At 34.8% G+C, this 15,007-nt stretch overlaps 1 protein-coding gene across 2 annotated transcripts in view; it reads right to left on the reverse strand.

Annotated features, from left to right (window-relative positions):
• The window catches only part of SLK (STE20 like kinase), a 62,224-nt gene that overhangs the window by 16,438 nt on the left and 30,779 nt on the right, over positions 1-15,007 (reverse strand). The window contains exons 5-13 of one of the 2 annotated variants that reach the window (XM_005903707.3): positions 12,531-12,603; positions 12,180-12,374; positions 11,569-11,650; positions 9,830-9,958; positions 7,853-9,223; positions 5,705-5,835; positions 5,357-5,480; positions 3,757-3,936; positions 1,259-1,351 (exon numbers count right to left, since the gene is read on the reverse strand). In XM_005903707.3, the coding sequence (XP_005903769.1) occupies positions 1,259-1,351; positions 3,757-3,936; positions 5,357-5,480; positions 5,705-5,835; positions 7,853-9,223; positions 9,830-9,958; positions 11,569-11,650; positions 12,180-12,374; positions 12,531-12,603 (2,378 nt within the window). The remainder of the gene's footprint in view (positions 1-1,258; positions 1,352-3,756; positions 3,937-5,356; positions 5,481-5,704; positions 5,836-7,852; positions 9,224-9,829; positions 9,959-11,568; positions 11,651-12,179; positions 12,375-12,530; positions 12,604-15,007) is intronic. The other variant, XM_005903708.3, reaches the window with a different exon arrangement.

Here is a 15,007-nt window from a genome sequence, read left to right on the forward strand (position 1 = left end):
AGCAATTCCCATACTAGGCCAAGACAAAATTTTGACTCACAGGAAAAAAAAAAATAATAAATTTATTTAAATAGCCTAATTTTATTAAAATTTTAAAGTTCCAAGATATTTTTCTTATTTTTCATGGTGTTAAAATAATTCCTAGTTTGAAATGATAGTGACAAGTAAATGACAGTTTCAAATATCCTGCCTTGACAAAAAACAACAAAAAAAATTTTAATGACAATGCACTGGTCATGGTCCCCAAAGGTTTCTGTTGGTTTCTATATTCCTTTCCATGAATCTATAAAATTCAAAAGGCTGGGAACCAACTTTTTAAATTATATAAAAACCCACATTAAAAAGGAAATTTAAAGCAACAAATAATAAATAATCCATGTCTCTTCTCCCTTTCATTAACATTTGTAACTACAAACTGAGCTCATTTCTCTCTTTGCCTCCAGGCTGAGTACAAACTTAATTAAAAGAAAGATGATCCCAAGTATAAAAGACCTCGTAGAGTACTGTGAGGTAATTCTAGAAAATTCTGTTGAAAATACCAATTTATCTAGTTTTGTAAAGAATTTACCCATTAACAGGTTCAGCCTTATTATAACCTAAAATCAAGTTTACTTAGGTAACAACTATTTTTGTAACTGCTAGATTCTGAATCAAAAAGAACATACTTAATATTTAAAATATGGTTTTAAGTAGCTTATATTGTTGAGTGTAACAGTAATAAATGTTTGATCTACCATTTAACATTATCATTTACCAGCTTGTGGAGTCTTATTTCCCTAACCAGGGACTGAACCCAGGCCACAGTAGTGAAAGCCCAGAATCCTAACCACCAGGCCAACAGAGGACTCCCAAATTAATGGCCTTTTAATATGCATTCTTTTTGTACGCACAAAGCTTATATACTCACCCTCTATATTTTTCTGTCCTAAAAGTCTTCTATCAAACATTGACATTACCACTTAACAATGTAAGCTTCCATCACGATTAAAATAAGAATACAGTGGATTATACATTAACATACATGTTTATTTCATCTGCAGTCAGCTTTCTAAACATTTCACTTAATTTCATATTAGCAACTTAAATGTCACCATTAGTGTGAATTTAGCACTACATAAAGAATGCCCTGGGACCCTTTGTCTGAGGAGATGTCAACATCATATAATAAGTACAGAATTTACCCTTTTAACCATGGTTTATTGAGCTGTGAGAATAATGCCGCTTTCTGTTTTTAGTAGCATTAAGCTGCTGCTGTTACCTGAGCATGCTGGCTTTGTGCAAGCTCCTCTTTCCTGCGTTTCATGAGCTCTTTTCTCAGCTCTTTGGGTGCTCTCTCCACTTCATTTATAACCTACAGTGTATAAGCATGCAGGAGGTGGGGAAAAATACTTTCTCCACAGCAAGCATTTATGTGAGCAGACAAGCTACAAGTCAGATAAAGCTGTTAAAAAGTTCCTTTCAACATGCATTAGCACAGGTGTTAGTTTGAAGAAAAAGAAATGAAAGGATAGAACATGCTTAATCATAGTGCAGAAAGGGACATTACACCATATAAAGGTTAATTAGCTGCTTAATTATCCCTACATATCATTCTCTCTTAAATTTGAAGGTGATCAGTAAAGAATTACTTGCAGCACTGATGCTGAACTAAAGGCAATAAACCCAACTGACCTTGAAAGACCATAAAATTATAAACGTATCTATTGACATTGTCTATTGACACTGTTTGATATACTGGATATAAGGAAAACTAACACCATTCATTTATAAAACTGCAACATTTCATGATTGGCTTGATAAAACCACTGAGATAATTCTAAATGAAATCCACTTAATGAGATCAAAAGAAAAACAATAGTAAGCCTTAGAATAACACAAAGGAGAAATAAATGCACACCAAGTTTTCTTTTTTATAAAACACCATTTTATACATGGTGTGATAAAAATGAACATATTTGAAAACTTTGGGGTTAAATTAGAATAATATTCTCCTTTGCTGATAAATTAAGCCAAAATCAATTGTCAACTTTAAAATCTATAATATAAAGCCCTCAAAAAATAAGTTTAGTATGCTATGATTTATTATACCAGATAAATATATTATAAAATAAAGTGTATTTTAGAGCTCCTTCTTTTAATCACTTCAAAATCCGAGACGTGTATTCCACCTAAGAACGAATCTGTAATCCAACTATGAAAGACGGTCATGTGTGTATAAGTAGAAGCACCAAAAGCAACCAGATTCCAAATCACCACATGCCACTTACGGTCTGTGAGACAGACTGATTTTGATTTAACAAGTGTATTTACAATTTCCCATCAGTAATCTCTCATGAAACCAAATCACCATGAAAAAGAAGAGACTCCCCAAATGCAAGAAGTTTAGCAATAAGGAAAAAAATACATAATTATTTTAAATATGCATATCACGATCTCAAACACGTTTGATGGCTAAACCTCTCCTACTCTAAAACAGTAACAATAACTAGAAACATTTTTATCTCTAAAATTAAATCACATATTTACCTACAAAATTTTTAAAATTTAATCTGATATTAGAAAGCAACCTTTCAATAAAAACTATCCATCTATCCATGGTTTTAAGAAAAATTAACATTTGGTCTCAGTAAAGTCATACATCATGGTATATAAAGCAATTCTATGTGAAATAAAATAAACAGTAACAAAACAGTAATTTTTAGAAATGGAAGCCACATCAAATGGCTATATACCATTTCACTCATCTTTACCTAGAGAAATCAAAGAATGTACGATTAATATTTGATTCTATCCTTTTAAAACCAGATCCTGAAGTTCAGCAATATGATATTCCATTTTCTGCATTTCATTGTTAAAATCAATGAATCTGAGTACTGGGGACATGCAACAAAAGTGAAAATGTATTCCCTAGTTTGGTTGATGTTAGTTTGCTCCAAAACTAATAAATCTGATCATAATATTGTCCATAAAGATAAAGATAAATTCTCCTCCTACACTAAAGGAACAGAATAAATTATAAAATTATCTCTCAAAACTGCTAGTATGTAAAAGTTCTTAGTTTTATTTTAATTGGGGAAGAAAAAGACAAATTAATACAATAATAAAAATAATAATAGTAAATAATACCACAAAAACAGATTCTATGACAATATGGAACAGTTTCAGGAAAAATGAAAAAATTCATTCTTGTCAAATGACTTTACAGATATTTTCCACCTGTGATTCTTCAAAGTATCTCACACTTTGATAAACTTGGAGATATTATTTCAAATTTCAAGTTATTCAGCTTTTGTTTGGACACAGTATCTGAGAAAGGTACTCAAGATAATCAAGAAAAAATAATTTTTAAGCATGAATTAAATATTGCAAATAAATACTAAATTGAAATATTGTTGCCACCTGCAAATAGATCATAGCATGTTTTCTTGAAAAAAAATCACTATGTCAGGACTTGAATGTTGCATTAATAAAGGAGGAATGATAGGTTAAAAGGAAAATGGATTAGACTCCATTTGAAGTCTTGATTCAAGGGTTAGCTGGATATTTAATGTGTGTTTATGAACTTGAAAAGGTCATTAAAACCTTTTCTACTCCAGTTTTCTTGGCAGTAAAATTAGGTAACTTCTAGCCTTACTGCTACCCTACATGACTGCTGGGAAGACTGAAAAAAAAAAAATTAATGAGTGCCACTTAACTAACAAGTATTATTTTTTATTCCTTAAACACATGTACATTGAAAAGGGTAGTTACCCTTACCTCCTTCTTTCGGTTCTTTAACATATTCTGAAATTTGGACAACTCTTTTTCTTGTTCGCCTTTAATGCGTTTGGCTTCATCTCGTAAGCGATTTGTGTGTTCCTGTTCTAGACGTTCAATAGTCTGTTTCTGCTGTTTTTCTAGATTTTCAATCTCCTGATCATATTGTCGTTTCTTGCTCTGTAAAATGATGTAGCTCAAGATCATTTAACATTAATGCTCATATCAACTTATACTGAAAATGTTTACTAAGAGCACATATTGATAACTGGCACTTAAACTTAGTGATAAAATACGTACCCTCTGCAATACTGAACAAGTCAAATTCACTAAAATATGTTTTAAAATTTTTCAAAAAGATGAGCATTTTCATTTTTTTCTAATAAGGAAAATACTTTCTTCTATTATATAAGTATAGAATATTCAAAAATTATAGACAATCCAGAAGAATATCCAATTGCTATGAAATACTAAAGAAAAATTTCAATATTTTTCCTATATGATTTTTGATAAATCAAAGGTCATATTTGAATCTATTTTAAGAACATACCATTACTTGTCATTTTCAGACTTACTCTTCCTCATCAAAATTCTTAAAATAAACATCCTATTTCATTGAAACAAACCTTTTAGAATTATAAAGCTATTCTCTCAACAAAAGATTCCTGTTTATATAATACTTGAATAACACTGCAATGTTAGACATAGGTACTTATTTGTAAAGAGTGTTTTCTTTTAAAAAATTAAAAAGTAAAATATTTTGGAAAATATGGGGAGAGGAGAAACAGAGTTTTTGTAAGGTTCTGAAAAAACAGAATATACTGCAAAAATACTCAGTGAAAACAAAAGCTCATTATTTCCTTAGGAATTCTCAGTTAGGACCCAAAAAATGAAATCAGCAATGCCAAACTTCACACAAAACAATCCTTACCACTTAAAAAACATAAGAACTATAATCAACCATGAATCCTATAACATTTCAAATGATCCTTTTTTCTAACCTACATTAAGCTAGATGTTCAACGTAAGTTATTGAAATTTTATATCATGATAACAATTTCTTTTCCAACTTTGGACACAAAGTAAAAATTTAAAGACTCAGTGACAATTACCCTTGATAAGTCAGCACTAACTTCTCTAGCAGCTGTGAAAAGGGATGTGGAAGCTTAACGTAGTAGCCAGAGAAGTAAGCATATTCTGAAAAATTCCCCAAGAAGTTCTAATACTCAACCGATTTTGAAGACAACTATTCTAGAGCAGCTTAAAATCTTGGATTCTGAGAGGTAAAATTTTAGCAATAAAAAGTTGTCCAGCAATTGACATTTGCAAACCATCTATTAGCTTCATGATTCCAGGTTTCCACGACAGATTTTAATCAAAGAAAAACAAAGACACCCAACACACTGTAAGTCAGGCAAATGGCCAAAAACAGGAAGAAAAGAAAAACACCCAGAACACCAAAGAGACAAAGGCCAAAAACATATCACAAAGCCAGAGAAATCTAGTAACCAGAGAAGAAGTTCTAAAACCTCCCAGCAGTGATTTTTTTAAGCAGTAGATTTCTTTATGAACAAGATGGTACAAAATTCCAAGACTTTACCATCATCTCCTGCTCAAAACGTCGGAAAATTTGCTCTCGCTGTTGCTGCAGTTTGCCATTGAGCTGCTGTTGGGCTCTTTGTTCTTCTTTTTGAAGAAATCTTAATTCCCGAAGTTCCTGACGTCTGATAAAATTTAACGGTGACAACAGAAAAAGAGGAGCAAAAATTACACCATTGAAGTAATGCTTTACAAGAAAAAACTTGAAAACTAACATTTTCTTCCAATAGGAAAGTAGTAAAACAATAACTCAAAACTAGCCAAGACTACTCGTTTCTCTATTCTTCAGACTCTGCAGAGACCTGAGAAGTCACAAAACCAGCTGAAGTCACGTTGTTCCTCTACTCACCTAAGAAACCGCAACTCTTCAGTTTTGGAGTCACTATCAGTAACTATCTTTGACGTTGTTACACTTACTTCTACACCATCAACAACAAATTTGCGTGTTTTCTTCAATGTTTTCTTTTGTCTTCTTGTTTCCTGAGGAAGATTTATTTTAGTTAGGCGTTATATGGCGAATACTAGAGAAGGAAAACATATTCTTAAAAAAACAAAAACAAGAAACGGAACTAACTGCTATGAAGACTACACATACAAAGCTGAACAGAAAGCAGTAAGACATCTCTGAAACCAGTTATACCAAATACACCTCATCTGATTTTCACATGACTTTACAGATGAAATCAATCTTTTTCAAGTGAAATTATGCATTTTGATGATATGCATGTATAATTCTTATGATACCACATCACAATTAGCCACAAGTGGTAATGACCAATTCACAAAATGAGTAATTAGTACAATCTTTATATGTTAACCATCTTTTCTTCCTCTTTTTACCTTGTAGGTTCTCAGACACCTCTGTTTTTCTGTTTCAGAAACACAACACCATTAAAAATGAATTCCTGAGGCACATCCTTCAAAAGAATCTAAATCAGCAAGTCTGAAAAGGCTGAGGCTTTTATTTTGAAAAGGCTCTCAGATAACTTTAAAATACTGCCACAACTGAGATTCAAAATTCATTTAATCAACAACAATAATATCACCAGCCCTCCTTCATTTCAGGGTCAGAGATGGAGTGATTTTAGAGTTACTAGAAAGATAGCACCTCCACCACACCAACCCAAAGCACCAGATCTGCCAGCTAGCTTCTGCCTGAAATCCTTTATCAAGACCAAACTCTTCATTCCTCAACTGGTATCCAAATGTTTTTTAAAGGCAAAGAGAAATAACAGAAGTATGTAACACTGATAAACATATAAACACTGAGAACAGATAATTACTTAGTTGTGATAGGCGGAAATGGTTAGAAAGCAGAGGGATCAAAAGGAGAATGTGAAAATACTACATTTAAAAGGCATTAGAATTTTTAAGTTGGTCTTTGGCACTTTGCAGTCTTCACCCTCTTACTGTCCCACTCTCGAGGTTTCCAGTATCCTCACACTGCTCTCCCCTAAGCTCTGGACTATGGCCACCCTATCCAGACATCTTCTAAAACCTAAAGTGGGCATGCTCCAAAATTAACCTACCTCCCTGTAACCTCCAAATTCTCCATTTCTTCAGTTCCTACTAAAGCATCCACAATTAATGTTGCCTTAATTCTCACAGAAATATTTGCTTTTTTTTTTTTTGGATAGGCTAACTATAACTATTAAGTCTGTAAATGAACTTCAGAAAAATGGAATTTCAGGCACTGAAACAAAATAAACTGAAAACTGAAGACCATCTAAGCAATACATGTAGTGATAATCTGGGGCATTATAGGCAGGCGGATCAGCCATGCCCTGGAGTCCTATCCCTAAGGTCAGTTCTAAGTTCCTGCTTTTCTGCCACCTGTCAATCCAGAGTCTCTAAGCAGTCTGTGGCTCACTTGTGTCAGAATTCCATGGGATCTTCTGTTACAAACACTGATTCTCCGGCCTCACTCCATACTTCTACATAGCTCTCCCTAATGATTACCTTTTTAAGCACACTCAGATTGGAGAATTATGCTCTAACAGCTCCAAGCATTCTGGGTTTTAGTGTTTGGTTTGGTTTTCCCACAATCATTTACACAGCAACAGAAATGGCTATGACTGAGGAGTTAAGAGTGGTCATCTGCATGGCCAGTAGTAAATCAAGAAATGTTTAAATCCTCAACATTCTTTAAAAGAGATCATTATTATAAGCCCTCTATTCTTTCAAATATTACTGATTCTTGCTAAAATTCTACAAAGAGATGTGCAGTAGGAAAATCCAAATACCAGTAAGCAATTTATTATACTATTTATATTGAATTGGCAAAAATAGGTAGGTACTACCAAAAAATTTAACGATTACATCCAGAATCTCTCTAGTTTTTTTTTTTAATTGATTGCTCTCATAGCCCTGAAGAATTTTATAGGGTTAATACTACACTGATTTAGTGTTGGTCTGTTTGAAAGTCATCAGTTTTACATAAACTCTCAACTGCCAAAACGACAAAGACAAATCCACACAAGGACCCATATACACTTACTTGTAAAGATATTGATCCACTGTCCTTAGTTTTGCTTAGGAAGCTAGAAATGGATAGATTCAAGTCAATGCTGCTATTATCAGCAGTGGAACCAGTGCCTGAATCAGTATCATTTTCCTTTTGATTTTCAGATTCTGGTAACATGGTTTCAGTTTTTGACAAAGCACCTATTTCTCCTTTATTTTCTGCATCTTCAGGATTGATATTAATACTGGGTATTGGAACAAGCTGAGGTTCACTGGGCTGTGGAACGGCAGTGACCTGAGGTTCTGCTTTAACTGGCACTTCACATGGAATTTCTTTTTGCTCTGTGTCCATCTCAGTAGTGGCTTTATGAACATCAGGAGTTTCATTTTCTAAAGCTTTCTGGTCAGTATCAGTCACTACACTTCTGACCTCTGTTCCTTCAGTGCCACTTGATTCAGTAATCTCAACATCATTTGTCCCGACTTCCTCACGGGTCTCCAATCGGTTCTCTGAACTGCTGATTAGTTGTTCCTCACCTTCACCGTCTACAGATTTTTTGTCTGTCTCATTAGTTTCAACTCTCTCTTCAACAGAAGCTTTCTCAGTACCACCAGCCTCGGGACCCTCCGTGGCCTTGATCACTAATGTCTGGCCTACGTCACCCACTTCTTTCCCATCACTACGCTGAGCATCCTCAGCACTGCTCTCAGCTGCCCTCTGAACAACATCTTCTGCCTCATTTGTTCCTATCACTTTGCTTGTATCACTGATCCTATCTTTTTCAGTTTTGTCATCTTTTCCCAGTTTCTCTTGGGTGTCTTCCTTTGTAAACTCAACTTCATTTTCAATTGCCTGAATATCTGCCTCTTTTTCTCCAGTCTCTTCAGAAACTAAATCCATTCCTTGGACAGTAGTATCTTCAATTTCTTCAGAATTTATAATCTTATTTTCAAATATCTGCTGCTTTTCCTGATCTGTTTCTTCTTCAGGTTTCAGATTCTGTTCAGTATTTGTTTCTGAAGTTATCATTATGTTATTTTCTTTTCCTTCACTGACTGAATTAATGTCCACTGCCTCATGGTCTTCTGTGTCAGGAAGATTTTCAAGCTTGGGTCTCTTCTCTTCTCTTCCATTTTCCTCAATTACTGCTGCTTTATTATGAAGTTCAGCCATAGCTTCTAAATGAGTATCATTAACATGTTCATCAGTACCCACCACAACCTTTTCAGGTTCATCACTGGTGGGTTTTTCAGTAAGAATTTTACTGTTAAATTTATCTTCAGAAGTATTACGTTCTGTTTTTTCTGAGACAGATTCCAAAATACAAGCATTTTGTGAAAGCTTATCTTCTTCAGAGCTGGCAATACTCAGGTCAGAGGAGGCACGCTTACTGGCAGGTATTGGCTAAAAAAGATTTTATACAGTTTTAGTGTTAAAAATGTAATTTTAAAATGGTGACCAAAACAATATTTCATATATATATGTGTATATATATATATAAAAATGATGAATTCATATATATAGTGATTTAATATTTTTATTCAGTAAAATCTGATAAAATTATAAAAATAACTTAAAGAACTGACAAATCTTCACATAATAAATATGACAAAAATGGATAGCAAGGAGCAAACTTGAAAGCAAGGAGAAAACTCAATAAATCTTCACCTCTAAATTAAAGGTTTTTGTATTGCTACCCAATAAATCAGGCTTCCTTGGTAGTTCCACAGTAAAGAATCCACCTGCCAATGCAGGAGACACAGGTTTGATCTCTGGGTTGGGAAGACCCTTGGAGAAGGAGATGGCAACCCACTCCAGTATTCTTGCCTGGGAAATCCCAGACAGAGAAGCTTCATGGGTTACAGTCCATGGGGTTGCCAAAGAGCTGGACACGACTTAACAACTAAACAACAACAACGCAATCAATTAATTCTTAGACATACACGCAATCGTAACTCAAAATTCAACTCTAAAAATTCCCAAAACACAATTTTGTTTTTAAATACTGACCAGAGAATTTTCTGTTTCTTCGTCATCATCCTCCTCTTTGCCATCTTCAACCTCTTCTGTAACTTCAGCCTTTGCCTCTGCGATCAACTCCCGAATTGGTTTGTTGGAATCAACGGTCACAAAAGGATGCTGTTTGATTGTTAAAAAGAGCTTACTCAGTAACAACTGAAATGCTTGTGGAGTGAGTTTCATATATATAAAACACATTCTTATGTGGTAAAAACACTGACATGTAAGTAGGAAAAATATAAACAACTTCAGATGATAGTACATCTGGGATAAGACGGTGGGGAAGGGAACTGAACAGGAATAGGAGCTGCCTGCAACTCTATCTGCACATGTTTTTTAAGAATCTGAAAGAAATATGTCAAAAATGACAACACATTACTTCTGGGTAATAGCTTCATGTACTCTGCTGTATGTCTGAAAATTTCATAATCTAAAACCTAAATTAAAACTAAACCAAGTTTCAAATAAATTACTAGTTCTTAAAAAGTAATAGTATGCTTACATCTCATACAAAACCTCAATAATTATAAAAAGCTTTAAAGTTCTGTTAAAAGTGAATATAAACACCTGTTTTTTTTTTACATAGTTCTAATGTTTTTAAGAGTAAGAAGATATTTTATTCATCTCTGTACTCTGCACTTAGTGTTTGGCACAGACTAAGGTCTTCCAGTGTGGAGGAAGTGAAACAAGAGAAGATGCATTTCAAGGTTATACTTGTTGTACAGACAGAAAGGCAATTTTTCTTGCTTCTTCCTCCAGATAAATAGCAACCTAAAAAACTATAATGGAGGAGTTGTACAATAACTCAGCCCTGGGTGTTCTTTGGAAGAATGATGCTAAAGCTGAAACTCCAGTACTTTGGCCACCTCATGCGAAGAGTTGATTCACTGAAAAAGACTCTGATGCTGGGAGGGATTAGGGGCAGGAGGAAAAGAGGATGACAGAGGATGAGATGGCTGGATGGCATCACTGACTCGATGGATGTGAGTTTGAGTGAACTCCGGGAGTTGGTGATGGGCAGGGGGGCCTGGCGTGCTGCGATTCATGGGGTCGCAAAGAGTCGGACACGACTGAGCGACTGAACTGAACTGAACTGAACAGTAACTGCTTCAAGATCCGTCATTCTACTTGTCTACCTGTACTACTGTTTGACAAAATTTTATTTCAATTGGAGGCTAATTACTTTACAATATTGTATTGGTTTTGCCATACATCAACATAAATTTATATTAAAAAAATAAAATAAAGATTAAAATAAATAAATAAAACATGAAAAAAATCTTATTTCAAATATTACAAACAAGTCCTGCTATAAAACAAAATTATTCAATCACTTCAACACCATTTTTTCTTAAAGTTAGCAATATTTACTAAACATTTACCCTCACTGTAAGAGACACTAAAAAAAAAATTAATTTGCTCACGGCCCCTGTCACCAAGGTACTTGTTTTCTAGTAATGGAGAAACTGAATGGATGTGATTGACAAAATGGAAATAACTAAACAAAATGAAAAGAACACAAACTGAATCAGAAAAGCATAGGAGAAATTACTTAAAAGCTAAATAAATGCCTCTTAGTAAGGGGACCACGCGTTTGTAAAGTAAATGTTAACTACTCAATGTATCCTGTGTTTGCACAGGAAAACTGAAGGAATCTGAATCTGTATTCATCTTAAAGAGATGCTGCAACAGCTATATGGTTTGCCACTGTCACACTACTCTTATTTTACCTGCAGCAGCTGAGATGTAGTCCACCTGGAATCCACATTCTTTTCCAAGCATTTCTTTAGAAAGTCCTTAAAATTTGAAGACCTTCAAAATAAAATTTTAATAATGACATTCTATTTTATTTTCTTATTAAAATCAAAACTATGAGAAACCATGGTTAAGTTCTATCATGTATGTAATAGTATTAACTCAACATAAAACTAGTTCATGAGAATATCCATAAGTCACTCATTTATAAATACAAGTCACATGTATGTAAGTAGGCTTATAGTCTTAAGTCATTGAGATACAGTCAAATGTTCATAAGAAAGCTAAAAATCATAAAAATCCTTCCATTATATTAACCTCCACAAATACAGATCACATATATGCCTTAGCTTCTCACAGAAAATACTTTTTCATGTAGAACTCCAATCACTGCTATTTTCAAATTGATGGGGAAAGTTAATTATAAACATTTATATGATCCTTAAGTCTCGAAAACACACCAGTATCAGTTTTCTATTTCATACAACCTTCGTACCATGTACCTAAGTTTAAATACCCTTGGAAAGCTAGAAGAATAAAGTTTCAAGTTTTGCTTCTTAAAAAGTTTTGTTTAGGAATATTTTACCATTTTGATGGCTGTGCTAATGTAGGGGGCTCAGATTTTGCTATTTTTAGCAGCACTCTCATTGGATTTAATTCATGATGAGGTGGTTCTATCTCAGCCATTTCTATTAAAGTGATACCCAGGGACCAAACGTCGGCTTTGTAGTCATAGGGTCTGTCCTTTGATGTTTCACACATGACTACCTCAGGAGCCATCCTATGAAGACAGAGAATTGAAAATTAAGATGTTTAACTTAAAATGGTGATCACAAACCACATAAAAGACAGACAGTATAATCAAACGTGGACAAAATTAACATATAATAACTGCTGACATAACTAATGCAGCAAATCCATAAAACTGAATACATACCAATAGGGTGTGCCAATAAAGGAATCTCTCCTTTGAATTGTCCTTGTGTTTTTAGCTGATACTCCAAAATCCGCTTGAAACAAATAACCATACAAAAGTATTACTGATAGTTTTTAAGCAAAGTTTGCTATATTCAACTTAAGGGAGAAGCATATCAAGTCTTTAATAAGACCACTGTCATTAAAGGGTAAGAAAAATAGAATTGGAGTGACAACCCACTCCAGTATTCTTGCCTGGAGAATCCCTATGACAGAGGAGCCCGACAGGCTATACAGTCCATGGGGTTGTAAAGAATCGGACACAGCTGAGTGACAAAGCACAGCACACAAAATGGAAAGAGAAGTAACTTCCCTCTCACCCTAATTTTGACCACGCTCTTTCTACCATATCTCCACCCACCCCACAAAAAAAAACTGCCACAGAAAAGATTCCATCATTAATACACTTAATACCACCATCTTTATACATCTTCAGATCACAAATTCTTCAGAACTGACAAAAAAAATAGTAATTTTAAAACAGACCAGTCTGTCCATTTCAAAATAAATGTCCAGTAGTGCTACATGTTACAATTAAATTGAAGGACAGTTTTTCTAGTATGAAAGACAGAAATTACACCAAAGAAGCCTTAAATGACAGCATGCCTGCGTGCTCAATTGTGTCTGACTCTTTGGGATCCCGTGGACTGTAGACTGTCAGGCTCCCCTGTCCATGCGAGTCTCCAGGCAGGAATACTGGCCTGTGTTGCCATGCCCTTCTCCGGGGGATCTTCCCGACCCTGCATCTCCTGCATCTTCTGCATCGCAGGCAGATTCTTCACTGCTGAGCCACCGGGGAAGCCCAAATGACAGCATATGTCTTGCTAATTTCCTCATAATATTACATCACAAAGAAAAAACTCAGGAATGATGTTTTCTGATTTAAATCATAGGGCACAGCAACATCGTAACTTTATCAGTTTTTTCTCCTTTTCAGCTTAGAGCTTGATCATTAATAGCAACACAAAATTGCTACTGCGGCATAAATTACCTCATGCCATATACATTTCACTCCTAAAGTTTCATCTGACATGCCACAATTCTCAAAACTGAATAAATCCCAAAGATCTAGTATTTGTATTCATGCCCCAAGGTCTGGCACAGAATACACACAATAAATGGCAGCTACTATCACTAATAATATATGTAATTTTAACCTCTGTGATACTTTGGCAGTAGAACTTTTAAAACTCATGAAATCCTGCCCTGTATTCTAATTATTTGTATCTATTATATAGTTTTTTTTCTTTTTTTGACCAGGTAGTTCTGCTTAAAACACCCTGGTAGCTGCCTACTGCCTACAGAATGATGTTACACTTCCTAATATGGTGTTATGAGGGCTTCCCTGGTAGCTCAGATGGTACAGAATCTGCCTGTGATGCAGGAGACCCCAGTTCGAGTCCTCGGTCAGGAAGATACCCTGGAGAAGGGATAGGCTACCCACTCCAGTATTCTTGGGCTTCCCTGGTGACTCAGACAGTAAAGAATCGGCCTGCAATGTGGGAGACCTGGGTTTGATCCCTGGGTTGGGAAGATTCCCCTGGAGGAGGGCATGGCAACCCACGCCAGTGTTCTTGCCTGGAGAATCCCCATGGACAGAGGAGCAGGCTACAGTCCATGGGGTCACAAAGAGTTGCACACAGCTGAGCGATTAAGCACACAGTCAACTCAGTATTTACTCCATTTCAGTGTTTTTTGAGATCCCATTAGCAGTCTTTTTACTTTTTTCCCTCAGAACATGACTGGGAAAGGAGGTCCAAAGCCAGACCTAAACCACAAATGCCCACCGCCAACAGCCGTACCTCCCTGAGCACTCTTACGAGCAGGCGGTAACCTGAGGAGGGACAAGAGGCCACCTTCATTCTTGTGCAAGGGGGAAATTAAGGTCATTAATAAGTACTGTACAGTTCTACTTACAGTAATGTGGCAGATATATGTTGGCCTGTTGAAATAGCATTTACATATTTATCTCCATTTGCAAGAATGTGATCTGATAATAAAAATGTGGTTATTGCAATGTATATATGGCTCCTAAGGATACTATGGTTCTATAATATCTGTGTATACTTAATACAATGTCACAGAAATGGAAGACATTCTGTATGCATGAATTAATGAAATAAAGTGCAACTATTTTAAATGTCAACCAACGCAAAACTATTTCAGCATCCTAAATCTTCAAAAATATAGTTATTTTTAATGGCATGTATTATTTTATACAAAAGTATACTGCTGTATTCAAATAAGATTTTAGAACACTTACAGAAAACATGTACCAAAAATAGATCCAAATTATACTATTTCAAAACAAGCAATAAGACTTTAAAATATGATATAAGACATAAAAAAGTAACATATATCAGCATTTTAAACCTCATGAATGAGGTGACAGAACACAAGAGAAATTAGAAATAAAAAACCATTTTAGAAACAAAGACT

This window comes from Bos mutus, chromosome 26, assembly GCF_027580195.1.
Source record: "Bos mutus isolate GX-2022 chromosome 26, NWIPB_WYAK_1.1, whole genome shotgun sequence".
Lineage (NCBI taxonomy): Eukaryota > Metazoa > Chordata > Mammalia > Artiodactyla > Bovidae > Bos > Bos mutus.